The sequence below is a fragment of the Schistocerca americana genome, chromosome 6 (assembly GCF_021461395.2).
Source record: "Schistocerca americana isolate TAMUIC-IGC-003095 chromosome 6, iqSchAmer2.1, whole genome shotgun sequence".
Lineage (NCBI taxonomy): Eukaryota > Metazoa > Arthropoda > Insecta > Orthoptera > Acrididae > Schistocerca > Schistocerca americana.
Genome location: NC_060124.1, coordinates 320607530 through 320635300, shown reverse-complemented (window position 1 = coordinate 320635300; position 27771 = coordinate 320607530). Strand labels below are relative to the sequence as shown.

The 27771-nt window shown below is 44.1% G+C and overlaps 1 protein-coding gene across 3 annotated transcripts in view; it reads right to left on the bottom strand.

Moving 5' to 3' along the window:
- Nucleotides 1-27771, bottom strand: part of LOC124619612 (sodium-coupled monocarboxylate transporter 1-like) — a 212021-nt gene that overhangs the window by 56431 nt on the left and 127819 nt on the right. For all 3 annotated transcript variants that reach the window (XM_047146115.1, XM_047146116.1, XM_047146117.1), the window contains exons 8-9: nt 22581-22721; nt 18466-18574 (exon numbers count right to left, since the gene is read on the bottom strand). In XM_047146115.1, coding sequence (XP_047002071.1) covers nt 18466-18574; nt 22581-22721 — 250 coding nt within the window. The remainder of the gene's footprint in view (nt 1-18465; nt 18575-22580; nt 22722-27771) is intronic.

Here is a 27771-nt window from a genome sequence, read left to right as displayed (position 1 = left end):
AAGACCGTGCCAGTATACGCTGACCAGCCAGAAAATTATGATTACCTACTTAATAGTCGGTATGTCAACCTTTGGCATGGATAACAGCGGTGATGCGTCGTGACGTGGAAGCAACGAGGCCTTGGTAGGTTGCTGGAGGGAGTTGGCACCACATCTGCACACACAAGTCCCTATTTCTCGTAAATTCCGGGGAGGGGGGCGATGAGCAGTCACGCCACGTTAAATCACATCCCAAATGTGTTCGATCGAGTTCAGGTATGCCGAGCTGGGGGGAAAGGGGGGGGGGGCACATCAATTGAAACTCGCCATTGTGTTACATGCACTACTCCATCACACTCATAGCCTTGTGACATCGCGCGTGCCACTGTCGTCGGAAACATGATCGTCAGGAAGGGAACTATATGGTCTGCAACCAGTTTACGATACTCCTTGGTCGTCATGGTGCCTTGCACGAGTTCCGCTGGAGCGTTGGTCGCCCACGCGTATGTTCCCTAGAGTATAATAAAGACGCCGCCAGTTTGTCTCCACCCCGCAGTATAGGTGTCACGAAGGTGTTGCCCTGGAACACGACGGATTCGCGCCATCCCATTGTCGTGATGATGAAGGTATTGGGATTCATCAGACCATGAAATGCTCTGCCACTGCGCCAAACGTTCAGTGCCGATGGTCACGTGCCTATTTCAGTCATAGTTGCCTATGTCGTGGTGTTAACACAGGCACATGCACGGGGGGAGGTCCATCATTATGGGTTGCACTGTGCACTGTGTTTTCAGATACACTTATACTCTGCGCAGAATTGAAGTCTGATGTTAGTTCCTCCACAGTTCGCCGCCTGTCTGTTCTACCTGTCTGCCAAGTCTATTCCGGCAGGCATCTTTATAAGGGGAGGCCGTCGAACTCCACGACGTCTGGTTTCAGCCTGGTTTCGCCACGTGTTGAAGACAGTCACCACAGCACTTCTCAAATACCCGAGAAATGGTGCAGTTTGCGAAATGCTTATACCGAGCCTCCGGGCCATCACAATCTGCCTTCGGTAAACCTTAGATAGATCGCGCGCCTTCCCTATTCTACACACGGACGGCCCGCTCGCTGATACTACGTACATGCACCGTGCATGTGTCTGACTAGCAGTAACTCCTCGCCAGGTGATGCTGCTATCGCCTGGACGTATCGATAGTAAGTCAGTGATCATAATGTTCCGGCTGGTCAGTGTATACAGTCCAGTCACATTAATGTGACCACCGTCAATAGTTGGTAGCACCAGTGGTGGTCCATTGATCGTGACCAGGACAAATAGCGTCAAAAGCATCAAACGAAAAAACTACAAAGAACGAAACTTGGCTAGCTTGAAGGGGGAAAGTAGATGGCGCTATGGTTGGCCCGCTAGATGGCGCTGCCATAGGTCAAACGGATATCAACTGCGTTTTATTTAAATGGGAAACCCCACTTTCATTACATATTCGTGTAGTACGTAAAGAAATATGAATGTTGGACACTTTTTTCGCTTTGTGATAGACGGCACTGTAATAGTCACAAACATATCGCTCACAATTTTAGACGAACAGTTGGTAACAGGTAGGTTTTTTAAAATTAAAATACAGAACGTAGGCACATTTGAACATTTTATTTCGGTTGTTCCAATGTGATAGATGTACCTTTGTGAACTTATCATTTCTGAGAACGCAGGCTGTTGCAGCGTGATTACCTGTAAATACCACATTAATGCAATTAATACTCAAAATGAAGTCCGTCTACCTCAATGCGTTTGGTAATACGTGTAACGACAATCACGATTGCAAATATCCTCCAACTTTCCCCACAGAAAGAAATCCGGGAACGTCAGATCGGGTGAACGTGCTGGCTTCGACGACCAATCTACCTGTTTTGAAATATGCTATACAATACCGCTTCAACCGCACTCGAGCTATGTGCCGTACATCCATCATGTAGTAACATCGGTAGAACATTACGTAGGAAAGCAGCAAACTTTGCACCATTTAGATTGCCATCGATAAAATGGGGGCCAATTATCCTTCCTCCCATAATGCAGCACCATACATTAACCCGACAAGGGGGCTGATGTTCCACTTGTCGCAGCCATTGTGGATTTTCCGTTGCCCAATAGTGTTATATTATGCCGGTTTACGTTACCGCTGTTGGTGAATGACGCTTCGTCGCTAAATAGAACGCGTACAAAAAATCTGTCATCGTCCCGTAATTTCTCTTGTGCCCAGTGGTAGAACTGTACACGACGTTCAAAGTCGTCGCCATGCAATTACTGGTGCGCAGAAATATGGTACGGGTGCAATCGATGTTGATGTAGCATTCTCAACACCGACGTTTTTGAGATTCCCGATTCTCGCGCAATTTGTCTGCTACTGATGTGCGGATTAGCCGCGAGAGCAGCTAAATCACCTACTTGCAGGTCGTGGTTGACGTTTCACATGTGGCTGAACACTTCCTGTTTCCTTAAATAACGTAACTATCCGGCGAACGCTCCGGACACCTGGATGATGTCGTCCAGGATACCGAGCAGCATACATAGCACACGCCCGTTGGGCATTTTGATCACAATAGCCATACATTAACGATATCGACCTTTTCCGCAATTGGTAAACGATCCATTTTAACACGGGTAATGTATCACGAAGCAAATACCGTCCGCACTGGCGGAATGTTACGTAACTTATACGTTTGCGACTATTACAGCGCCATCTATCACAAAGCGAAAAAAGCGGTCCAACTAAAACATTCACATTTCTTTACATACTATACGAATATTTAATAAAAAATGGGGGTTCCTATTTAAAAAAAAACGCAGTTGATATCCGTTCGACCTATGACAGCGCCATCTAGCGAGCCAACCACAGCGCCATCTGGTTTCCCCCTTCAAGCTAGAAGAGTTTCCTGATTTGCAGTTTTTTCGTTTGATTCCTATTTCGTGAGATATTTGGCCCGGTCACTATCAATGGACCACTTTGTATAAAGCGTGTCGGGGGCTCAGGATGAGAAGAGTCGTAATGCGGAACCGGAGTGATTTATCTGGCGTTCTACAGGGCATTGAGCTGTGCGTTGCTCGTGTTCGTGCCATCTCTTATTTAACACCCTCGTTATGTCAATTTTCAATTGCTGGTGTTACTGAGTTGCTACCTTGGCTGCCCGTGAGCGGCAGCAGCAGTGCTTATCCATATAGGCACTGCGGTATTATCTTTGCTGGACTGCTATTACTTCCTGGTTGTCGCGTGTCGTCCAACGGGTTGTAGGGCGCCAACTCTGCAGTTCGGACCGAGCAATGAAGGGGGTTGGAACGCGCCAGCAGTGGAGTTCGGACTTGGCAGTCGGACAGTTTGAACGTGGCAGAAATTCGGTCGCGTTGAGCGGCAGTGAGGTTCGGATAGCCGTGACTCGCCCGACCATTGCCGGCACACATGGCTTCAGTGGGTACGGTCTTGGTTGATCGTCGGTTGGTCGTCTTACCGGACGACGTGTATTTGCTCGCCGATTGCTTTTAGGTCGGCGGTGTGTGTCTCAACTTGGTTCGTCCTTGCGTTTGCACAGTCACTGCTGTAGCATTGATCGCATTCTTCGTCCAAGTGTTTGTGAAATGGTGTGTAGCCTGTGATGTCGATTGCCCAGTTATTTTAGTGTTGTCTCCGTGCTGATGTGTAGCAGTTGGTCTATTGGTGCAGTCACGTCGTAGCACCAGTGGGGCATGCAGCGCCTGGGAGGCGCGGATAGCCATCACTCGCCGATGATTACCAACACACGTGATTTGAGTGGGGGACGACTTTGGTTGATCGTCGGACGGTCGTCTTGTCGGACAACTTGTATTTGGCTGGCGATCGCTTATTTGTTGACTGTGTGTGCCGACTCATGATTCGTTCTTGTTACTGCACAGTCCCTGCCGTTGGCATCGTCTAGTTCTTCGTGAGAGTGTTCGTGAAACTGTGTGTAGTTTATGTGGTTTTGACTAACAAGTTAATTCAAATGTTGTCGGCGTACCGGCTCTGAATTGGCGGTTGGAGTGGAGTAGCGAGGAAGGACAGGATAGCCACCACTCGCCCGACGATTGCCGATACTCACATTTGAGTGGCAACGACCTTTCTTGGCCGTTTGGTCAATCTTCTGATTAGACAACGTATATTTAGGTCGTCCACCGCTTATTGATTGTCTGTTATCCGTTCTTGTTGTTGTTCGAGTCTCCGTTGTAAGCATCGTTTGAGTTTTGTTGCAAGTGTGGAGCGGAACTTGATCATAGGTCTGTTGACTATTTGTCGGTTGGGTTGCCGTCGGATTGAGAATGGTTGGCCCGGCTGCCTGTCTCACCTAAGCAAGCGTTAGCGTTTGAATTCCAGGCCGACCCTCGACCACATGAGCGCCGTTGGGTGTACTGCCCTTTTTTTTTTTAAATTTGTGCTTGTTGTTTGTACTTCTATGGCTTCTAGCCGATTTTTTTAAAAATGAAGTTTGTTTTGCTCTTCAGGCGTAAGATTCTTTAGGCCTTCAGCCTAATTTAAAGAACTGTTTCACGTAAGATCTTTGTCATTTTAAAGGTTTTAATCTTATTGAATTTTAAGTGTTGGGACTTCAGCCGATTTTGAGTTTGAGTAGTTTTGCTTTTAAGACCTTCAGCCTAGTTCAAGGAACTGTTTTACGTAATGCCTTTGGTATTTAAAAAAATTAATGTTAATGAATTTTAAGTGTTAGGCCTTCAGCCGATTTGAATTTAACTTTGCTCTTGAAGTGTCTGATTCTTTGGACCTTCAGCCTAACTAAGGAACTGTTTTAAGATAAGGCTTTGCCTTTTAAATTTCTGTTTTGCTTAAGTTTTACCTAATTAAGGACTGTTTTACGGAAGGTCTTGTTTTTTTTAAGAAATTTTTTTAAATGTTGTTTAGCCTTAAGACTTGGGCTTTCAGTCGATTTTGAATTCAAATTGTTTGCTCTGAAAATTTCAGATTATTTTGGGCCTGCAGCCTAAATAAACAACTGTTGTAAGATATGACTTGCCTTTTAAATTTCTGATATTGGCTTTCAGCCGTTTTTAAATTAAAGTGCCTTTTAAATTTCTGTCAGCACCTTATTTTGGCCCCTTTCCCGCGGGTATAGCGGGGCGTCTCAGGCATCATTGTTCACTTTTGGACCAAGGGTGGAAGCATTTCCGAAACGGCTAAGTTTGTAAACTGTTCCCTTGCTCCTGTGGTTAAAGTCTACTTTGCATGACGAAATCACGCTAGCCAAAAACGGCGCCGAGGTAACTGTGATGCAAAACGGGGTGAACGATGACTGCAGAGATGTGTGCGGCCGACAGATATGCAACTGTTGAGCAACTGATCGCCCAAGTGAACTAAGGGGCTACCAACAGTGTCTCCTCAACGACCATTCAGTGAACGTAGCAGCGAATGGGCCTCTGCAGCAGGCGTCTGGTTCACGTGCTCGTGCTGCCTGCTGTTCACCGGCGACGAAGACGGAAATTTTGACGCCAGTACCGCAACTGGACGTCCACTGAGTGGCGACAGGTCGCCTTTTAGATGAATCACATTTTATGTTCCATTGGACAGATGTCCGTTGGCGTGTACTGCGTGAAACGTCTGAAAACGGACTCTTGCAACAATCGTCGGAAGGGTCCATGCTGGAGGGAATTCCCTAGGTGATGTCGTCATTCTGGAAGGGACAATGGATCAACACAAGCATGCGTATATCCTTCGGGACGCATTACTTAACGTTTCTGGCATCACACCAGGTTACATTGAATCAATGAATACCGTGAATTGGTTGATGTGCAGCAAGCTACCAACATTAGTTAGTATTTTAAGTATGTGTCACCCTGATCACACCAGAGTGAGGAGGTGGACGTTCGGTGGGCCGCTAAGGTGCCGATAACAATAACTTCAGAGACTGATATGATTCCCATTAGTATATCTCTTTATCGGTATGCAAACCAGGCTTTTATATAGTTAATACTCGTACTAAGATCCACATAGTTTTTCCACTTGTTCCTGACTGTCACGTGTTTAAATAAAACGGAAACGCTAACCACCTGGACCACTAAAGACAGCCCTTCGTGGGCAGGACGGAAGATCCTACTTCACATCCTCTCTTAAGAATCAATATATCTCACAGGAGCGTGTCCAGCCGCTTGACAGTTTGAACCTACCGGCTGTATCAGGAGCTAGGATAGTGACAGCTATTTATGTCGTGGGTCGCTGATAATTTTAGTTTGAGTGTCATCTCACTAGTATTCAACACTTGTACTAGAAGTAAAAGCACTCTGTCTTCAGGCCACAAGTGGTCCATCTGGACCATCCGACCGCCGTGTCATCCTCAGATGAGAATGTGGATAGGAGGAGTGTGTGGTCAGCACACAATTCTCCCAGTCGCTATGATGGTTTTCTTTGACCGGAGCCGCTACTATTCGGTCGAGTACCTCCTCAATTAGAATCACGAGGCTGAATGCACCCCAAAAAATGGCAACAGCGCATGACGGCTAGGATGGTCACCCATCCAAGTGCCAGCCACGCCCGACAGCACTTAACTTCGGTGATCTGACGGGAACCGATGTACCAACTGCGGAAAGGCCGTTGCCTTGTACTAGCCGTAGCAGCTAGAATATTAATTTAAATGTAAGACAAATAGAAGCTGGCTATGATGTGACTGATGACATTTCTTTTATAGGTACACTAGACAAGTACCTGGTATTGCCTGGTTATGTGTTTATTCCAATCTTCTATTAGTCTACTTTTCTTTCCCCCCCTCTCTGTCCATCTCCTTCCCCTCTCTTTGTCTACCTCCTCCATCCTCCACCGCCCCTGTCTCCATCTCCTACTGCTCCCCTCTCTGTCTATGTACTCCTACTCCTCCCTCTATCTGCTCTCCCCCCCAACCCCTCTGTTGATCTGATGCTCCCCTGTCTGTCCATTTGCTCCTTCCCCCTCTGTCAATCTCCTTCTCCCCCACCTAGTCCACTTCCTCCTCCTCCCACTGTCCTCTCTCCTTTCCTCCCTCTTTCCTTTCTCTGTCCATCTCCTCCTCTCCTCTGTCTCTGTCCACTACCTCCTCTTTCCTTTCTCTGTCTGTTTCCCCCTGCCCTCCCTCTGTCCACCTCCTCCTTCTCCTATCTGCGTCCATCTTCTCTTTCCCCATCTTTGTCTATCCATCTCCTCCTAATCCTTCCCTCTCCATGTCATCACCCCCACCACAGTAGGAGGCTGGTGGTTCTTACCCTCACAGTATTTCTTTCCTGGATGGTAACTAATATCTGTACCAAATAAGGCTGATATCGTTGCAGGGGTTTAGGATAAGTTTTTTACTCGTCGATTTTCTCATCTACTCACATCTCAAATATACTTCACTTAGACTGAACATATTTCACACGTATTTGTACCCATATTTTCACCTGAACCTTAGCGGATTTGCCCCTGCACTTTCATAGTTCATGTAGTTCAATGTTTATGGCGTCGTATCCCCTGAACTATGTGTTGTACAAAGATATAATTTTGGAGGTCCAAACAGTGGTACACGTGACTACTGTACGCGTAATGCTTTGTGAATAGAGTTTGTCGTAGAGAACTAATAAATTGAAACGTCACACATAATGCTGCAGTTTTTCACGCCTGTCAGTTTTGACTTCTTATCTCCTGAATTATGTGTCTTACAATGATATAATTTTGCTGGTGCGTACAGTGGTATACGTGAATAGTCTGTAAAATGTATCGGAAATGCAGTTGGTACTAAAGAAGTAAAAAATTATAACGTCATGTTTCATGCGGCAATTATACTGCATGATCAACTAGAATATTGTAAGCGATACACTTTTTTCCTTTCATCATGTTGTGGGGGTTTTCAGTGAGAAAAAGTTTCGCAAGGTTTGATATTATGTGTAAAGTATGTTGCAAGTCCCTAAGTGCTTTTATTCTTAAATACTGGGTAAATAAAGTATGGATATTGGCGCGTCGTGTGCTATATTGCATTTCGATCTCCGCCACTTTGTTAGCTAGATAGGTCGTTCTTCCTATCACAGGGACTCTCTGCTGACAGTAAGTGAGATGTGTACCAAGTATGGTTGAAATCAGTCCAGTGGTTTAGGAGGAGATGTGGAACATATATACCCACACGAATACATACATAATACATACATACATTTTTAGAATATTTATTGATTGTTAATTCAGTACTATTGGGCATTGTGGACCAGTGTGGAAACAATAGTTTTAATAATATCCAAAGCAGAAAGAAACTTAGAGGTGCAGGTGACAGTGGTTAAAAGCTTAATTAAAGCAGGGCTATAATCACAGATAACAAAGGAACGAATTTTATAATTTCTGAAATGAGAGTGTCAAATTTAAGGCCACCACTTGTTTGCTATTCCCGTGCAGTAATATCCACAGCTAAAAATCATGAAAATCGATAGTGACCTTTACAACAACACTCACTTCATTCCCAATCGGGATTTTATTGAAAGAACTGGTGATAATCTTGCGATATCGTACTGGATATTAGATTTTTTGAAATAGCAGTTCGAAGCACCGAATTCTGCTAGAAAGACAAGCTTACTTATTAATTCTGATCAGCCGAGATAATAAATGCACTCAAGAGTGGTTAGCCATCTCAACAGTAATGGGATACTTAGTAAATCACAGTTCGAATTTCAGAAATGCTGTTCCACTGAGGCAGCAAATTTCACTGTCCACATAATAGAGTCTTTAAATAGTAAAATGTCACGAGTAGGAATATTCTGTGACATATCCAAAGCATTTGATTGTGTGAACCATGACATTATGTTAGAGAAATTACAATTCTATGGTATAAATGGAACAGCATATGAGTGGTTTAAGTCATATCTACAGAACAGGAAGCAAAAAGTCTCTTTATATGCTTCAAGTGATTCAAAGGAGTTTGCCACTTCATCTAACTGGGGTGAAATTACATTAGGTGTTCCACAAGGTTCGATCATGGGTCCCCTCCTGTTCTTGATATATGTGAATGACCTCCCTTCTTACGTGAAACAAGATGCTGAACTGACACTGTTTGCTGATGATACAAGCATAATTATTAATCCAGTAAAAGAAAGTCTGATAGAAAATTATACAAATAAGGTCTTTGGAAAAGTTATTAATTGGTTTTGTGCTAATGTGCTTGCTCTGAACTTTGAAAAAACACACTACATCCAATTTTCTGCTGCAAAAAGTATTCCTACAATAAACATAACACATCAAAAGAAGTCAGTAGCCTGGGTAGAGCATACTAAGTTTTTGGGTGTACATATTGATGAGAGTCTTAATAGGAAAATTCATATTTTGGATCTCGTGAAGCGATTAGGTTCAGCAAGTTCTGCAGTCAGAATAATTGCCAATTTTGAGGATGTAGAAATTAGTAAGCTAATATACTTTGCATACTTCCACTCTCTGATGTCATACAAAATAATATTCTGGGACAACTCAACACTTAAGCAAAAGGTATTCACTGCTCAAAAGAAAGTAGTTAGAATAATGTGTGGGGTTCATAGGTATCTGTCTAAAAAGTAAGGAATTCTTACAACTGTTTCACAGTATATTTACTCAGTAATGAAATTTGTTCTCAACAACATGGACCCGTTTAAAATCAACAGCGACATTCATGATTAGAATACCAGAAAAAATAAAAACGTACACTATCCTTTACTTAACCTATCTTTGGCACAGAAAGGGGTAAATATGATGCTATAAAACTTTTTGATAAATTACCAGATGAAATAAAATGTCTGACATACAGCAGTAATAGTTTCAAAAACAAATTGACAACTCCTTCTATACCACAGATGAATTCTTGAATATGAGTAAATAAATCTGGAGATATAATATATGCATTTTGTGCCATTTAAGGGAATGGGATAGATAATAGAAATATGGGATACATAATAGAAACACTCCCCCCCCCCCCTCCACCCATGAACCATGGACCTTGCCGTTTGTGGGGAGGCTTGCGTACAGATAGCCGTAGCGTAGGTGCAACCACAACGGAGGGGTATCTGTTGAGAGGCCAGACAAACGTGTGGTTCCTGAAGAGGGGCAGCAGCCTTTTCAGTAGTTGCAGGGGCAACAGTCTGGATGACTGACTGATCTGGCCTTGCAACACTAACCAAAACGGCCTTGCTGTGCCGGTACTGCGAACGGCTGAAAGCAAGGGGAAACTACAGCTGTAATTTTTCCCGAGGGCATGCAGCTTTACTGTACGGTTAAATGGTGATGGCGTTCTCTTGGGCACAATATTCCGGAGGTAAAGTAGTCCACCATTCGGATCTCTGGGCGGGGACTACTCAGGAGGACGTCGTTATCAGGAGAAAGAAAACTGGCACTCTACGGATCGGAGCTTGGAATGTCAGATCCCTTAATCGGGCAGGTAGGTTAGAAAATTTAAAAAGGGAAATGGATAGGTTAAAGTTAGATATAGTGGGAATTAGTGAAGTTCGGTGGCAGGAGGAACAAGACTTCTGGTCAGGTGAATACAGGGTTATAAATACAAAATCAAATAGGGATAATGCAGGAGTAGGTTTAATAATGAATAAAAAAATAGGAGTGCGGGTAAGCTACTACAAACAGCATAGTGACCGTATTACAGTGGCCAAGATACACACGAAGCCCATCCCTACTACAGTAGTACAAGTTTATATGCCAACTAGCTCTGCAGATGACGAAGAAATTGAAGAAATGTATGACGAGATAAAAGAAATTATTCAGGTATTGAAGGGAGACGAAAATTTAATAGTCATGGGTGACTGGAATTCGAGAGTAGGAAAAGGGAGAGAAGGAAACATAGTAGGTGAATATGGATTGGGGCTAAGAAATGAAAGAGGAAGCCGTCTGGTAGAATTTTGCACAGAGCATAAATTAATCATAGCTAACACTTGGTTCAAGAATCATAAAAGAAGGTTGTATACATGGAAGAACCCAGGAGATACTAAAAGGTATCAGATAGATCATATAATGGTAAGACAGAGATTTAGGAACCAGGTTTTAAATTGTAGGACATTTCCAGGGGCAGATGTGGACTCTGACCACAATCTATTGCTTATGAACTGTAGATTAAAACTGAAGAAATTGCAAAAAGGTGGGAATTTAAGGAGATGGGACCTGGATAAACTGACTAAACCAGAGGTTGTACAGAGATTCAGGGAGAGCATAAGGGAACAATTGACAGGAAGGGGAAAGAAATACAGTAGAAGACGAATGGGTAGATCTGAGGGATGAAGTAGTGAAGCCAGCAGAGGATCAAGTAGGTAAAAAGACGAGGGCTAGTAGAAATCCTTGGGTAACAGAAGAAATATTGAATTTAACTGATGAAAGGAGAAAATATAAAAATGCAGTAAATGAAGCAAGCAAAAAGGAATACAAACGTCTCAAAAATGATATTGACAGGAAGTGCAAAATGGCTACGCAGGCATGGCTAGAGGACAAATGTAAGGATGTAGTGGCTTATTTCTCTAGGGGTAAGATAGATACTGCCTACAGGAAAATTAAAGAGACCTTTGGAGAAATGAGAGCCACTTGAATGAATATCAAGAGCTCAGATGGTACCCAGTTCTAAGCAAAGAGGGGAAAGCAGGAAGGTGGAAGGAGTATATAGAGGGTCTATACAAGGGCGATGTACTTGAGGACAATATTATGGAAATGGAAGAGGATGTCAATGAAGATGAAATGGGAGATACGATACTGCGTGAAGAGTTTCACAGAGCACTGAAAGGCCTGAGTCGAAACAGGGCCCCGGGAGTAGACAACATTCCATTAGAACTACTGACGGCCTTGGGAGAGCCAGTCCTGACAAAGCTCTACCATCTGGTGAGCAAGATGTACGAGACAGGCGAAATACCCTCAGTCTTCAAGAAGAATATAATAATTCCAATCCCAAAGAAAGCAGGTGTTGACAGATGTGAAAATTACCGAACTGTCAGTTTAATAAGTCACAGCTGCAAAATTCTAACGAGAATTATTTGCAGACGAATGGAAAAACTGGAAGAAGTCGACCTCGGGGAAGATCAGTTTGGATTCCGTAGAAATGTTGGAACACGTGAGGCAATACTGACCTTACGACTTATCATAGAAGGAACATTAAGGAAAGGCAAACCTACGTTTCTAGCATTTGTAGACTTAGACAAAGGTTTTGACAATGTTGACTAGAATACTCTCTTTCAAATTCTAAAGTTGGCAGGGGTAAAACACAGGGAGCGAAAGGCTATTTACAATTTGTACAGAAACCAGATGGCAGTTATAAGAGTCGAGGGGCATGAAAGGGAAGCAGCGGTTGGGAAGGGAGTGAGACAGGGTTGTAGCCTCTCCCCCATGTTATTCAATCTGTATATTGAGCAAGCAGTATAGGAAACAAAAGAAAAATTTGGAGTAGGTCTTGAAATCCAGGTAGAAGGAATAAAAACTTTGAGGTTTGCCCATGACATTGTAATTCTGTCAGAGACAGCGAAGGACTTGGAAGAGCAGTTGAACGAAATGGGCAGTGTCTTGAAAGGAGGATATAAGATGAACATCAACAAAAGAGAGACGAGGATAATGGAATGTAGTCGAATTAAGTCGGGTGATGCTGAGGGAATTAGATTAGGAAATGAGACACTTAAAGTAGTAAAGGAGTTTTGCTATTTGGGGAGCAAAATAACTTATGATTGTCGAAGTAGAGAGGCTGTAAAATGTAGACTGGCAATGGCAAGGGAATCGTTTCTGAAGAAGAGAAATTTGTTAACGTCGAGTATAGATTTAAGTGTCGGTAAGTCGTTTCTGAAAGTATTTGTATGGAGTGTAGCTATGTACGGAAGTGAAACATGGACGATAAATAGTTTAGACAAGAAGAGAATAGAAACTTTCGAAATGTGGTGCTACAGAAGAATGCTGAAGATTAGATGGGTAGATCACGTAACTAATGAGGAGGTATTGAATAGGATTGGGGAGAAGAGGAGTTTGTGGCACAACTTGACTAGAAGAAGGGACCGGTTGCTAGGACATGTTCTGAGGCATCAAGGGGTCACAGATTTAGCATTGGAGAGCACCGTGGAGGGTAAAAATCGTAGAGGGAGACCAAGAGATGAATACACTAAGCAGGTTCAGAAGGATGTAGGTTGCAGTAGGTACTGGGAGATGAAGGAGCTTGCACAGGATAGATTAGCATGAAGAGCTGCATCAAACCAGTCTCAGGACTGAAGACCACAACAACAACAACAATAGAACTACTTAGATATAACACTATAATGAAAAAAAGCCTCGTTTCCTGTGCGCATTTCTTGTGCATTTGACACGTTCCACATCATAACGGTTTTCCGTGCTATTGATCAATGGAACACGTAACTAAGTAACATACAAATTTCCACCATTCGTGATCCGCCCTTATCACGACTATGTTGTATTTTTATATATTGCGCATTATGATTTTGTGATCACAAAGGAAAACGCATATCTAATGTTAATACTACTAAAGGATCGAAAGATCTACGAATAAATTATTATGATCATTGACTGTGGTGTTGTGTAACCTTCAGAGAATCTGGAAACTAAGAAAAGCAGCAGAGAACTGTGTAGCACCAAACGACTTTCTCAAAGCCATCTGTTCCGAAACATAATGATTTTTTAAATTTCTTATATTTAGATAGTAAGACGAAAACCAAATTTCCTGTGTATGAGTTTCTATTTGTTTCGACATCGGCCTCTGTCATGGTCTAATCTAAACCGACTTGAGTCCACGTAGCAGCGGGAGACATCATGTTTAGCTGGGAACCCGAACAACGGTCGAACACAGTGCTGTCTATTTGGCTTTACCAGAGGTGAAAGGCGTCTTTCAGCGTGTCAGGAGAGAATCTAAGGCGAAAGATTCAGAAACAGTGCGAGAATCAGTCTGCCAGACCACCCTCACCCACAAAAAAGGATACTATTTTGCAGTGTTGCTGTTTACAATGTACTACGCGATGTCCTTAAACACGCATGCAGACCTGTTGGAACAGACACTGCTACGATCTGCACCTTTGTGAAACAAGTAGGATTGGATTTCAGCTGCGCAGTTTATCAGTAACATATGAAAATCTGTGCCGGCTCGGACTTGGAACCGGATATCCTGCTTTACTCGAGCGGTTACATTAACAACTTCGGCTATTCGAGCACGCCTCCCGAACCGACTGAAACCCCCATATGTCGCGTTGTGTCTACGACCCGTACTCGCGCAGTTGCTCCGATTCCCGCACAGGGAGAGACTTGTACATTTCTGTTGCGGCCTATCCCCGTATGTAATACTATTTTGAAGTGTCTGTGTTTTACCGTGTACTATGCAATGTCCTTCAGAGATACATGTATTGTTTGAAGGAACAGACTCTGCTACAATTGAGCAGTGCGCGGCTCGCGGTCATGTCGTTTATTGCTCGTCATCTTGTTTTTGTGGTTCCGTCGCCTCGTTTTTCCTTTTAATTCGATTTGCTGGCGTCACTAGGTTGCTGGTTTGCTTGCCCGTGTGTGGCAGCAGCAGCGGTTTCGATGTGTGCACTGTCGTACCATCCCTGGAGTGACCGCTAGTACAGGGTGTTTCAAAAATGACCGGTATATTTGAAACGGCAATACACGAGCAGCGATAGAAATACACCGTTTGTTGCAATATGCTTGGGACAACAGTACATTTTCAGGCGGACAAACTTTCGAAATTACAGTAGTTACAATTTTCAACAACAGATGGCGCTGCAAGCGATGTGAAAGATATAGAAGACAACGCAGTCTGTGGGTGCGCCATTCTGTACGTCGTCTTTCTGCTGTAAGCGTGTGCTGTTCACAACGTGCAAGTGTGCTGTAGACAACATGGTTTATTCCTTAGAACAGAGGATTTTTCTGGTGTTGGAATTCCACCGCCTAGAACACAGTGTTGTTGCAACAAGACGAAGTTTTCAACGGAGGTTTAATGTAACCAAAGGACCGAAAAGCGATACAATAAAGGATCTGTTTGAAAAATTTCAACGGACTGGGAACGTGACGGATGAACGTGCTGGAAAGGTAGGGCGACTGCGTACGGCAACCACAGAGGGCAACGCGCAGCTAGTGCAGCAGGTGATCCAACAGCGGCATCCGGTTTCCGTTCGCCGTGTTGCAGCTGCGGTCCAAATGACGCCAACGTCCACGTATCGTCTCATGTGCCAGAGTTTACACCTCTATCCATACAAAATTCAAACGCGGCAACCCCTCAGCGCCGCTACCATTGCTGCACGAGAGACATTCGCTAACGATATAGTGCACAGGATTGATGACAGCGATATCCATGTGGGCAGCATTTGGTTTACTGACGAAGCTTATTTTTACCTGGACGGCTTCGTCAATAAACAGACCTGGCGCATATGGGGAACCGAAAAGCCCCATGTTGCGGTCCCATCGTCCCTGCATCCTCAAAAAGTACTGGTCTGGGCCGCCATTTCTTCCAAAGGAATCATTGGCCCATTTTTCAGATCCGAAACGATTACTGCATCTCGCTATCTGGACATTCTTCGTGAATTTGTGGCGGTACAAACTGCCTTAGACGACACTGCGAACACCTCGTGGTTTATGCAAGATGGTGCCCGGCCACATCGCATGGCCGACGTCTTTAATTTCCTGAATGAATATTTCGATGATCGTGTGATTGCTTTGGGCTATCCGAAACATACAGGAGGCGGCGTGGATTGGCCTCCCTATTCGCCAGACATGAACCCCTGTGACTTCTTTATGTGGGGACACGTGAAAGACCAGGTGTACCGCCAGAATCCAGAAACAACTGAACAGCTGAAGCAGTACATCTCATCTGCATGTGACACGTTGTCAAAGGTTTCGGGTAATTTCATTCAGAGACTACGCCATATTATTGCTACGCATGGTGGATATGTGGAAAATATCGTACTATAGAGTTTCCCAGACCGCAGCGCCATCTGTTGTTGAAAATTGTAACTACTGTAATTTCGAAAGTTTGTCTGCCTGAAAATGTACTGTTGTCCCAAGCATATTGCAACAAACGGTGTATTTCTATCGCTGTTCGTTTAGTTTGTATTGCCGTTTCAAATATACCGGTCATTTTTGAAACACCCTGTATTTCCGGGTCGTCGTCTGTGAGAGTTCCGTCCGGACGCAGCAGCAGTGAAGTCGGGGACGGAGCGCCAGTGTGGTGCGGCCGGCCGCTGGCGACACACATGAACTGTCCGACGGATGGAGACTGGAGCGGGACGACCGTTGGTCGGTCGTTCGGTTGGTCGTCTCATCGGGCGACGTGTATTGGGTCTTTTGACCGCTTCTGGGCCTCTACACTTGTTCATCCTGCCGGGCGTGGGTCGGTTCCTTCCTTGTGCAGAGATGTCGTGACCAATGGGCAAGAGTTACCTCTGAAAGGATGGGATCGAGCCAGGGTGCCCGGGTCGCCGTGTCTCCGAGTTCCGAACGGACATCGAGTTGAGTCGGGCTGGAGCTGCAGTCAGAGTCGGACAGCCAAGACTCGCCCGACCGATGCCGACACGCGTAACTTGAGTGGGAACGACCTGGGTTGGTCGTTCGGTCGGTCGTCTCACCAGACGATGTGTATTTGGTCGCCGACCGATTGTGGAAACTCTCTGTGCGTCGAATTGATTCTGTTATGTCCTAGCCAGTAATGCCACCCGAGCCCGCTGCCAAAAGGTTGGCAGCATCAAAGTCCGGACGCCGTCCGCATAAGCAGCGCCAGCGATACAGGAAATCGCCGCAAGTCTGCGCGCGCCGCCGCTGGCTTCTGGCTTCTTAAGCGCTGGAGTCGCGAGCGCTAGGACAGTTCTGGATTCGCCGCTCAGTTGTATACTCGCCACCGAATTGTGTACTTGCTAGGACAGTTCTGTATTCGCCGCTCAGTTGTATACTCGCCACCGAATTGTGTACTTGTTAGTCAGTTGTGTGTTCATCGCAGCAGAGTTGTTGTTTGTCGTCAGCCGACGCTGACCTAGCCGCTCCGACTCGAACTAGACAGATCTCTGTAGACGCAGAGTTCACTACTGTGTTTCTGTATCTTCATAAATAAAGATAAGTACCGACTTTTATTTAATCTGAGTGTTTGGGCTTTCATCTTTCTGTTCACTGTTCCAGCGGACCGGTCGGCCCGCTATTAAAAGTGTGGCGGTGACTTCGTAAGCCATTTCTACAGCCAAGTGTTTGTCGCTACGAACACCGCCACAAAAGATTCGTCCTTGTTGTTCCACAGTGATTGCTTTTACGATTGTTCAATTTCTTGTGTAAGTGTGTTTACGTGGAACTGCGCGTAGCTTCTGTGATTTCCACTTAGCAGATGAATGCTGTCTGCGTACTGAAATCCGCAGTTGGTCGGTTGCGGCAGAGGGAATCGATTAAGTTGTTGGTTGGTTGTTCAGCCGTCCCTAGGTCGTGTTGCAACCCGATTGTTTAGTGTTACGCTTGGCTGCCTGTCTCACCTAAACTGTGGTTAGAGTTTCCTGTCCAGTCCGACCCTTGGAACACTTCTGAGCACCACTGTTTGTTGTTTGTGATTGTCATTTTATTTGGTTGCAGGTACTGTGCCAGGCCTTCAGCCGTGCGTTAATACTCTCTGTTTTATGTTTAGTATACGGCCTTCAGCCGAATTTCATAATAACTTAAGATTAGGCCTTTAGCCGTGTTTCATTTAAAATTCTTGTTGCTCTGTATTTAGGCCTTCGGCCGCGTATGTTACAGAATCCGTGCCTTTAATATGTAAATCTTTTTCTGTAAGGTTTTTCTTTAATTATCTTGAATTCTTGGAACGCCTTCAGCCGTGTTCTGTAAATGTTTGTCTTCAGGTTAACTTTAATTATTCTTGAGTAATTGTTTGGGCCTTCAGCCGACAAGATGCCTCAAGTTTCTTAAGATGTTTTTCTGTTGTACAGTGCAAAAGCTTATTTTAAACCCTCTCTTTTATTATGTAAAGAAATTTTTTTATTTAGCTTTCAGCTGAAGAATTAACTTGAATTTTCCTTAATATGGCCTTTAGCCGGGATTTGTAAATGCTTGGCTTTTAAAGAATTTCCTTAGCTGTTCTGAAATATTATTTCGGCCTTTAGCCGAGAAGATATTGTAATTTTACTTAAGTAAGGCCTTCAGCCGTTACTCTGGTGTTTTAAAAGCAGTCATTTAAACTTATGCTAGAGAAGTTACTTGGGCCCTCAGCCGTGAACTGATCTTAGTTGTTTTTAAAGAGAAAACTGTGCATTGGTTTGAGGAATAAAGTTGTGTGTGTTCTTGACCTTAGCCCCTCTCCACAACCTGATCCGCTTTGTCCTGCGAAACCAGATTTCAACAATATACAGCTGTATGAAACAGAAGAAATGTGTTAGCAATTGCGAATACGATTAGACTTCAGCGGCACAGTTGATTGGTGACATATTAAAATTTGTGCCAAACTGGGACTGGAACCTGGATTCCCCGCTTGCCATGCGAAAAAAATGCGTAAATAAAGAAACAGAAGCAGATTTGTTGCTCATACCTTGGTGGTGAGTGGGTCGCAGTCGTAGTATCTGGCGAAGATGAGGAGGCCACTGTAAGTGCTTAGCAGGACCAAGCTCATGACTCCCACAGTGAAGACGGACAGAGCTCTGAAAGGAAACCAACTTACGAAAGTAGCTGAAACTCTAAATGAGACATTCAAGATTATGTAACACGAGACGAAATGTTTTAACATCCCAAATGGACACAAACTGATCGAGTGTCGGCCCAGTCACTATGACAAGACCGCTCCTTTACTGGCTGGTCGGAACCGAGCTGTGCTTGTAAGAAAGACCCAATACGATCTGGTGCAGATTACTCGTGAGTTTACCTCCAGTGTGTTTACGTTGTTACTTCTTTGACGTCCACTGTATTTCCTACTGGACATCGAGCTAGATTTTAGAAACCTTACTTCCAGATACTAGCCATTAGTGTGAGAACTATTACATGGGTCCATAACTGTGGTTACTCGTCAATTTGTTTGCGCTAACGAGCACTGTCCATGAAAGCCTTTCGTTGCCGTCAATTTGCCTTCTCATTAATTCTTTTCTTTTCATATACGTTGCCAGGATCAAGCTGGCCAACTGGGAGTTGGACTCGCGGCGTGAGAGTTCCATACAAATTATGTATACGTGCAGTTCATCCATACCAGCAATCGAAAATCTCGACGATTTTTGTCTGATATCGATACTGATACTGGCAAGATACCGGTCCCATGAACTCCAACACATCAAACGAGTTTTAAGTTTAATTTTTTTGGCGTAATTTAGTATTAGCTTTTGTAATTTTTGGTAGTTCAGCCAATTGGCTACGACATATTTGTAAATTGTACACATAAAATTTCCTCGTAAACAGTCTACTATTAAGAAAACCTTTACCAAGATCTGTACGGTAGTTACTGAGACTAGCACTGACATTCAAAAAGGAGCGAGCAGGGGTCTACCGTTTTGTGTGTGGAGAGGGAATATTTAATAATTTTATTTACTTACTAAAACATGGATACAACTTATATTTTATGTTTACTTGAAGGAATATTTCGCTGTTATGCTTTTGACGGATGATTAATACAATGTATGTTCTAATGCGAAATGATTTTTTAATTTGATATAGTTAAAATTTAACAGTTTTCGGTATTTTTTCCGTTATTTGAACTGTAAAACTTTGCTGCTTGCCAAATTTTATGATGCTACCTCAACGGGGAGTACCCTCTAGGCTTTAACGAGTGAGTTTTCGAATGTCAAAACATGTGACATAATCTTTTGGTCGCATTGGCTTTGTAAATTAAATATTTGACGCCGTGAATAGAGCGTAGACCTTAGTATGTGACATTAATTTGGACTTGATACGTCTACCTGTTACTGAAAAAAAAAAATTGGTCTTAACAGGCGACAGACAAACAGACGGGTAACAAATGTCAAAAAGAATTTTTTGTTGTATAATTATAAATAAACAATTTTCGAATTTCATCCTTTACTTTTACTGTCAAACCTTGCTTCTTGCCAAATTTCATAATTCTGGTGGAAGTGCCCTATAGCTTTCTATGAGGGAGTTTGCGAGTATCAAAATATGTAACATAAATGGCCTTATCTTTTGACTGAATTGACTTACAAGCTTGAATTTCTAACTCCGCCAAGGGTCCGTGGACCTTAGTATCTGACATAATTTTCAACTTTATACACCTACTAGCTCCTGAGAAAAAGGGGTCTTTACAGTCAGAGAGAGAGAGACAGAGAGACAGACGCACGACAATGTAATCCTTTGAGAGCACCATTTTTACCGACTGAGGGTAACGAGCAGATGAAGGCATTTTATGTACATACAGACAGCAGATCAGTTACTTTCTATGCTTATTGTGTACTATGAATAAATTGCTGTTAAGTGACTCATTGGAATTACTAATGTGAAGTTAATGAATGCCCGCCAGATTAGCCAAGAGCGCTAATGCGCTGCTTCCTGAACTCTGGTAGGACTGCCAGCCCGGTGGATTAACGACGAGGGTCAGTGTGCCGGCCAGCCTGGATGTGGTTTTTAGGCGGTTTTCCACATCCCACTAGGTGAATACCGAGCTGGTCCCCACGTCCTGCCTCAGTTACACGACTCGCAGATATCTGAAAAACGTTCGCACTGTTTCATGGCTTACACTAGATGCAACAGCAGGGGTACACTAATTTCCGTCCCAGGGGGTGCGGGTTGGTTACAGAATGGCCATCTGGACACCCTCTCACGCTATCATTGCCAAATTCTTAATAACAAGGCGGACCCCGCTTTGAAGTGGGATGAAAGCTCTAAGAAAATGGTGACTGTCAGGTTAACGAACATCTCCGTACTTATTAAATATGGTGCAAACCTAAGAATTCGAGAGATGCGCGGCTATAAGTCCATAGGCTATCACATGGCTTTTACGCGAAAAACTTACTCACCTACGCCTAGAGTAAGCAGCAGCAGCAGAGTCCTGGAGATCCAGTAAAATAAAGTTAGCTTTGAGCTCCTTTTTAATAAACTGCTTTTCCATATCACCCTTGGTGCTCAAAGCACATGAGACCTTAGACAAGAGCAGGCTGTTTGACCGAGTTACTCCAGTTGCTAGCTCTATTCCGTTAATAACGGCGACATTAAAATAGAACTCTGCAATACCGTCCAGTCGCATTGTTGTAACCGCCTGTCAAAAGCCTGATTAACCAACTTTTGCAATGAAGACCGCTGTGAGACGTGCAGCAAGAGAGTCAGTGAAGTTCAGAGGCAACCATTTTATCTCGAACGGTATACTTTAACCACGGCAGCATCCGAACAGTTTACAATCTTAGCCATTTCGGAAATGCTTCCACTCTCGGCCCGAAAGCCAATGATTGTGCCTCTTTGTACGTCGCGTAACTCGCTATGTTTCCTGATATGATAATGACTTCAGCGTTTTCTGTGTCCACCTGACACACTTTATATACCCTCCACTGCTAGTGTTGCCGCCTGCCGTCAGTGAGATATTACTGCACTTTAATATCAGACAAAAGCGGTGGTCTCATTAATGTGTCTGGACCTGTAAAGGGATGGTTTAATCCTAACAGGAACAGCAAGTGTGGCAGGTCGATATCATTCAATGTACAGAAATGGATTGTTATCTGATCTTATATCACTTGACCACTGCCACAGTTAGCGCGATATTTCAATCTGAAGTATATTTGTAACAAGCCCGCCCGGCTAGCCCTAGGTCTAAAGTGCTGCTTCCCGAGCGGGAAGGCGTGCCGATCCTCGGCACGAATCGCCTGGTGGATTAGTTTCGAGGTGTGGTGTGCCGGCCGGCCTGTGGATGGTTTTTAAGGCGGTTTTCCATCTGTCTCGGCGAATGCGAAAGGGTTCCCCTTATTCCGCATCTGTTACACCATGTCGACGACTGCTGCACAACCAGTCTTCATGTACGCATACACCATAATTACTCTACACTCCTCTGGTATGAGACGTTACCTCCTGTTCCCAGGGAGGGGGGGGGGGGGGGGGGGGTGGAAACTGTGCACAGTAACACTGGGTTCGGTGTGGGGCGGCGGTGAGTTGAGTGGACTGCTATAGCCTGTTGTCGGGTTGTGAACCACTGAGGGCTACGGCAGGGACGAAGCCTCTCCATCGTTTCTAGGTCCCCCGGTTCAATACACAATATTTGTAAGAGATTGAGATCGCCAGTTCTTTGATTTTTTGCGAACTTGTTGGATGTGGGCGTGACACGTAGAAAAAAGAATCTTGTTTTCGAGTATTCTAACAAATTCATCTTTTCCAAAATGGGCGCTGCGTCATGACCTTTGACCTCCATTGTTTTGGAAAATGGAAGAGAATGTACATAACTATTTCACATTATTTACTCTCGAGTGACTACCAACTGGCAGGATTAAGTTAGTGGAAATCAGTGCGTCGCAGCGTCTAGCCTCCCCTTGTAGACTGAAAACCTCCCTGACTACCTCGTTTCACAGCAAGAACTGCCGTCCCGCTGACGTATGGACAGTTGTCGCCAATACAGAGGAAGCAAGCGGATCATAGTGCATGCGGTATGTTTGCAACACTGCTGTAATGGAAAGGTTGTTAACTTCCTACTCAGCGATATAACTGGCCTGGAGAAAGGTGTGGCGTACTCACAGCCTGGCCCTGGCGAGCGTGGGCAGCGACAGGTAGCGCTGCATCATCATCTGGTCGACGCTGGCGATGGCCATCAAGTGCACGGTGCCGCCCACCAGCACGCTGGCCAGAGACAGCCGCGCCGTCGGGTTCCAGTCCAGCCTGCGGGCGAGAGCCACGCGTCATCAGCCGCATGTAGCGTCGCAGCCGATCGAAGCAACGCTGGATTCCGTTGCATTACATCATGTGTTTTATCATTGTCAAAAAAATGGCTCTGAGCACTATGGGACTTAACATCTGAGATCATCAGTCCCCTAGAACTTAGAACTACTTAAACCTAACTAACCTAAGTACATCACACACATCCATGCCCGAGGCAGGATTCGAACCTGCGACCGTAGTGGTCGCGCGGTTCCAGACTGAAGCGCCTAAAACCGCTCGGTCACAGCGGCCGGCTGTCATTGTCACAATGACAAGAATATTTAACAGTGTTTAATGTTGCGTTATACCGGTTTTATGAACTTACAAAATATAAGAATGATAATGTGATATTTTAGTTTGAGGAGTTCATTAATTTGGTACAACATACCAATGGGAGTAATAAAAGCTGTATTGACAATAGATGTAGCCACTGTTACTAAAACTACTATTTGATCATAACGTCCTGAACGAGGGTATCCCGACTATGGACTTGCAGAAGCCAACAGAAGTCAGCCGACTTTGGCCTACAGCACTAGGTGGCGGTGGCGGTGGCGGAAGTGTGGCTTTTTTCTACCCGTCCTTCTCCTACCGCCTCCCCCCCCCCCCCCAAGTTGCCAATGTTTTGGGAGTCAATGGGTGTACTCTGATTCCTCTCCTCCCCGCACCTCCCTTAGAATTCGTTCAGAATATTGTGAACAAATTGTATGAAAAGACTTCGTTGGCATTTGCGTGGATCTGGAGTCTTTACCTGGACATTCGCACAACTAGTGAGCAGGTGAGGGGAATCTGTGCGTTACCATATGTCTGTTTCTCTATTGTTAGGGACCCATGTGATTATAATTAAATGACAGTGTTCAGAGCGCTGCAGTGCAAGATATATGCATCGCAGAACACTGAAACATCATAGGTACGATCATTAATTGGTGCGCTGTCAGTGTATGGCGAAAAGCAATAGTTCCACTTCCTGCCACCACGTGAAAAATGGCGCTATAACAGAATGTGAAATGTGACTGTAGGCTTTCCCTGCGTAACCTATTGATGAAGAGTTCTCGGGTCTCCAGCCGGGTGGTAGAGTTGATATCTAGCGACGTTTCGGGAAGTGTCATACTACCCATCTTCTGGCGCCAGAAGATAGGTAGTATGACACTTCCCGAATCGTCGCAGGATATCAACGCTAGCACCCGGCTGGAGCCCCTAGAAATCTTCATCAAGAATGTGATATGTTTCCTGTTTCGACATCAGTATGCTTCTTGTTGCTTGGCGATTCATGTTGATTTCTTTTGTGAAGTGAGTGTCGGTGTAAAGGGTTTAGAAGGTTGAAGTTCTCCGTGTGAAATGCAATGGCTATTGAGAAGAAAGACCGTGTACTGCTGGTAAAGGTGCTTCATCCGAAAGGCAGCAGTAGTAGCACTGCATTGTGGGAGTGTCGCTGGTAGAAACAACTGCGAAGAGGACCCATGTCAATAAGTAGATTAAAGAATATGATCAAACAATTTGAAGAAACAGATGAATTAAATGATGTATCAGGGAGAGGGACGCGGCCCATTCCCACGGCAGTTGTTAATGAAGTTCCTGTTGTTACAGCCGAATGTGCATGATATTCCGCAAATTCTGCAGCCAGTGCTCGAGTCATGTCACGGGAATTGTCTCTCCCTTCGTCAACAGTTCAAAAGATTTTGCAGCGCATTTTACACTGGTATCCCTACAAGATTCAGAATGTGCACCAAATGAAGCCACAAGATAGGCTACAAAGCCTTGACTTTTCCCTTCGTTTTCTGGCGTGCATGGAAATGGATGAAACGTGGCCAGAGAATAATGGACGAGTATCGTTTTACTCTACACGGTGTTGCAAAAGCACAGGACTGTCATGTATGGGGCTCCTCTCTGCCACGGGTAGTGCAGGAACATCAGCTGCCCTCAGATTATGTGACTGTGTCGTGTGGATTCACAAGTTCCTTCATTTTCTATCCGTTTTTCTTCGAGGAGAGATGACACTTTGCGGGTCTGGTAGATGCACAGAGACATCTCCACATTATAAGGACCTCCTTGATGGGGCCACACAAAAAAAATCTATACGTGTCACTTTTCCTGCAGGAGACCCACGTTGTTTCCGTACCATGGTCTGCATTTAGCACTCTGGTTCAAAATGATAAAATCGTGTTTCATCTCTAGTGATGATCCATTACAATAAATTCTCCTTCATTAGCATGACGGCCCAGTAGCTGCTGGCAGATGCACTAGTGCTCTTCGTCGAGCTGTTTTCGGATCCGTCTTTCACCGATCTTATGATAGTTGAGCTCGATGACATCATATGCAGAACCACGGCTGAAATGCATTCGGTATGCCACTTCAACAGTCACTCGTCAGTTATTGAAGATCAGATCACGGCTTGTTAATATTGACATCAATAATGGATGTAATTGTAGGTCCTTCTCTTAGCTCTGCCATTACGCTTTTGAGCTGTTCAGTTTATTGCTAAGGACATGGCCGCGAGGAAACATTACCCTCGTCTTTGGTGAATTTCAGCTCCAGGTTCAACTTTAGACTACAAAATACGGATTACTAAACACTGTTCTTCATTGGCGCAAATCGAAAGTAGTTCAGCCACCTTTACGTCGCAAAACAGTGAAGAAAACTTATGTGACAACACTGAGACCCGTCACAAGTGATGAGAATGGCGCAATTTAGCGGCTGGCCAGCTCACGAAGCCATACTGCCAAACTAAAGGCGATTAGGACGAAAGTGCGTGTCAGTTAATAAAATAAACAGCCAATCAGTTGCCGGAAGTTTATTTATTTAAATTTCACCTAGGTTTCGATACTACTAGGAGTATCTTCCTCTTCTGTGTTACTCGATTACATTACATAAAAAGTGTTCGATGTTTTCCTTCATTCAAAAGCAACAGGTACTTCACTCTTACAATTTCAATGGACATTTTGGTTATAATTACTGTATGTGACTTCATGTGGTTCGTTTGTGATTAATGTAATAAGTTTTAATAAATGTGACCAAGTAGCACGACGTACTTCTTAAGAAGATACTCATAGCGTTATCAAAAGCTAAGTCGAGTTTATTTATTTAAACTTGCAGCAACTGATTAGCTGTTTACTTTATTAATCGAAGCTTACTTACAGTTGATGTTCGTACCACGTTCAAGATTGGGAAAGTGCTTATATTTGTTGACGTACCCTCACAGAACATCCAGTGAGCAGAAAACGAAAGAGTAATCGGCTTTTATCGCATACCTCCCCCCTTCCTCACTGTTGTGTTCTAACATTCTTGGCATATGAAACAAAAATTCCCCACCTGCAGCGGGTATTATGTTTAGTTTGATTTATTTTCCACGAAATGTGATTTATCAAAGTACGGAAGCGTGCTGAAAAGTAATGCCTCCTACCTTTCTTTAAGTGAAAATTCTTAAAGAAAGCAAATGTTGAAACTTTCTGGCAAATTAAAACTGTGTGACGGACCGAGACTCAAACTCGGGGCTTCTGCCTTTCGCGGGCAAGTGTTTTACCATCAGAGCTCTTCAAGCACGAGTCACGACCCGTCCTCACAGCTTCACTTCCACCAGTACCTCGTCTCCCACCTTCAAAACTTCACAGAAGTTCTCCTGCGAAATTTGCAGAACTAACACTCCTGGAAGAAAGGATATTGCGGAGACATGGTTTTGCCACGGCCTGGGAGATATTTCCAGAATAAGATTTTCACTCTGAAGCGGAGTGTGCGCTGATATGAAACTTCCTGGCAGATTAAAGCTGCGTGCTGAACCGAAACTCGAACTCGGGACCTTTGCCTTTCGCGGGCAAGTTCTCTACCATCGCAAAGGTCCCGAATTCGAGTCTCGATCCGGCACACAGCATTAATCTGCCAGGAAGTTTCATATCAGCGCACACTCCGCTGCAGAGTGAAAACTTCATTCTGAAAACAAACGTTATTAGCATTTTACATCTTTATTCTTCATGTCCTCATAATTGCAGCCCTTTGCTGCTAGAGGACTCCGGATTCAACCGTGCAACATGGCGGTATGTAACGTAATTACTCCGATGCGTGGGAATAGCGTGCTGTAATCAATTTTTGAATTCAAAGGGTTCATCCATACATTGTGCATCCTCTCCTTCAGCAGTAAAACGCCAGACCATGCACAAGTACTGCGACATCAGCGAGAATCCGACGTCTTGGTTTCACTGTCTTAGATCAACCCCAATACAGACCCGACTTGGGTCCATCCGACTTTCATATTTTTCCAAAACTTAAAGAACTTCTTCGAGGACTTCAATTTGATACTGATGAATCGGTGCAAGGAGAGGTCAGGATGTGGTCCTGTCAACGAAGTCAAACGTTCTACAATGACGGTATCATCATACTGAACTCTTGTTGGGAGCAATGTGTTCGCCGCCAGGGAGATTACGTTGAGAAATAAATATGTACATATGAACACTCAAGTTTGTTTTATTTAAAATGTTTTAAGGGTTTGCACATAAAAAATTTAGGACACTGCTTTCCAACACGTCCTCATGTTTATCAGAAATATTATAAAGTCTCGTTTACCAACGTTAAGCGTTTATTTTCATTTCTAGAGGAGAATGCTGGCTGTTTTGTGTGCTACGGATGTCAGTACATAACATTAGGTTAGTATTCGCATCATTTTACACAAAATTATGCCTTCTTTTTCTTCTTCTTCTTATTCTTCACTTCACGTATTAGGTAAACTGCCTGTTACGGTACTCTCTCTCTCGTATGGTCTTCCTACATTTCTTTTTCCAGTGCATTTATAACTGATAGCCTTTACCGGGAATCTTTCTCCACCAATACGATCTACATGCTCCTTCCATTTACCCTATTTTCTTTTATTTTTGTTTAGGTTATATATTCCTAAACCTTTCCTTTCATCTTCATTTCCTTTTCGATCTTTCATTGTACAGCTTTCCTCTCTTCTTAGAAGTTCCATTTCTTGGGCCTGTATTCTACTTTCTTGGCGTCTTATTGTTGCCCATGCTTCACTGCCACA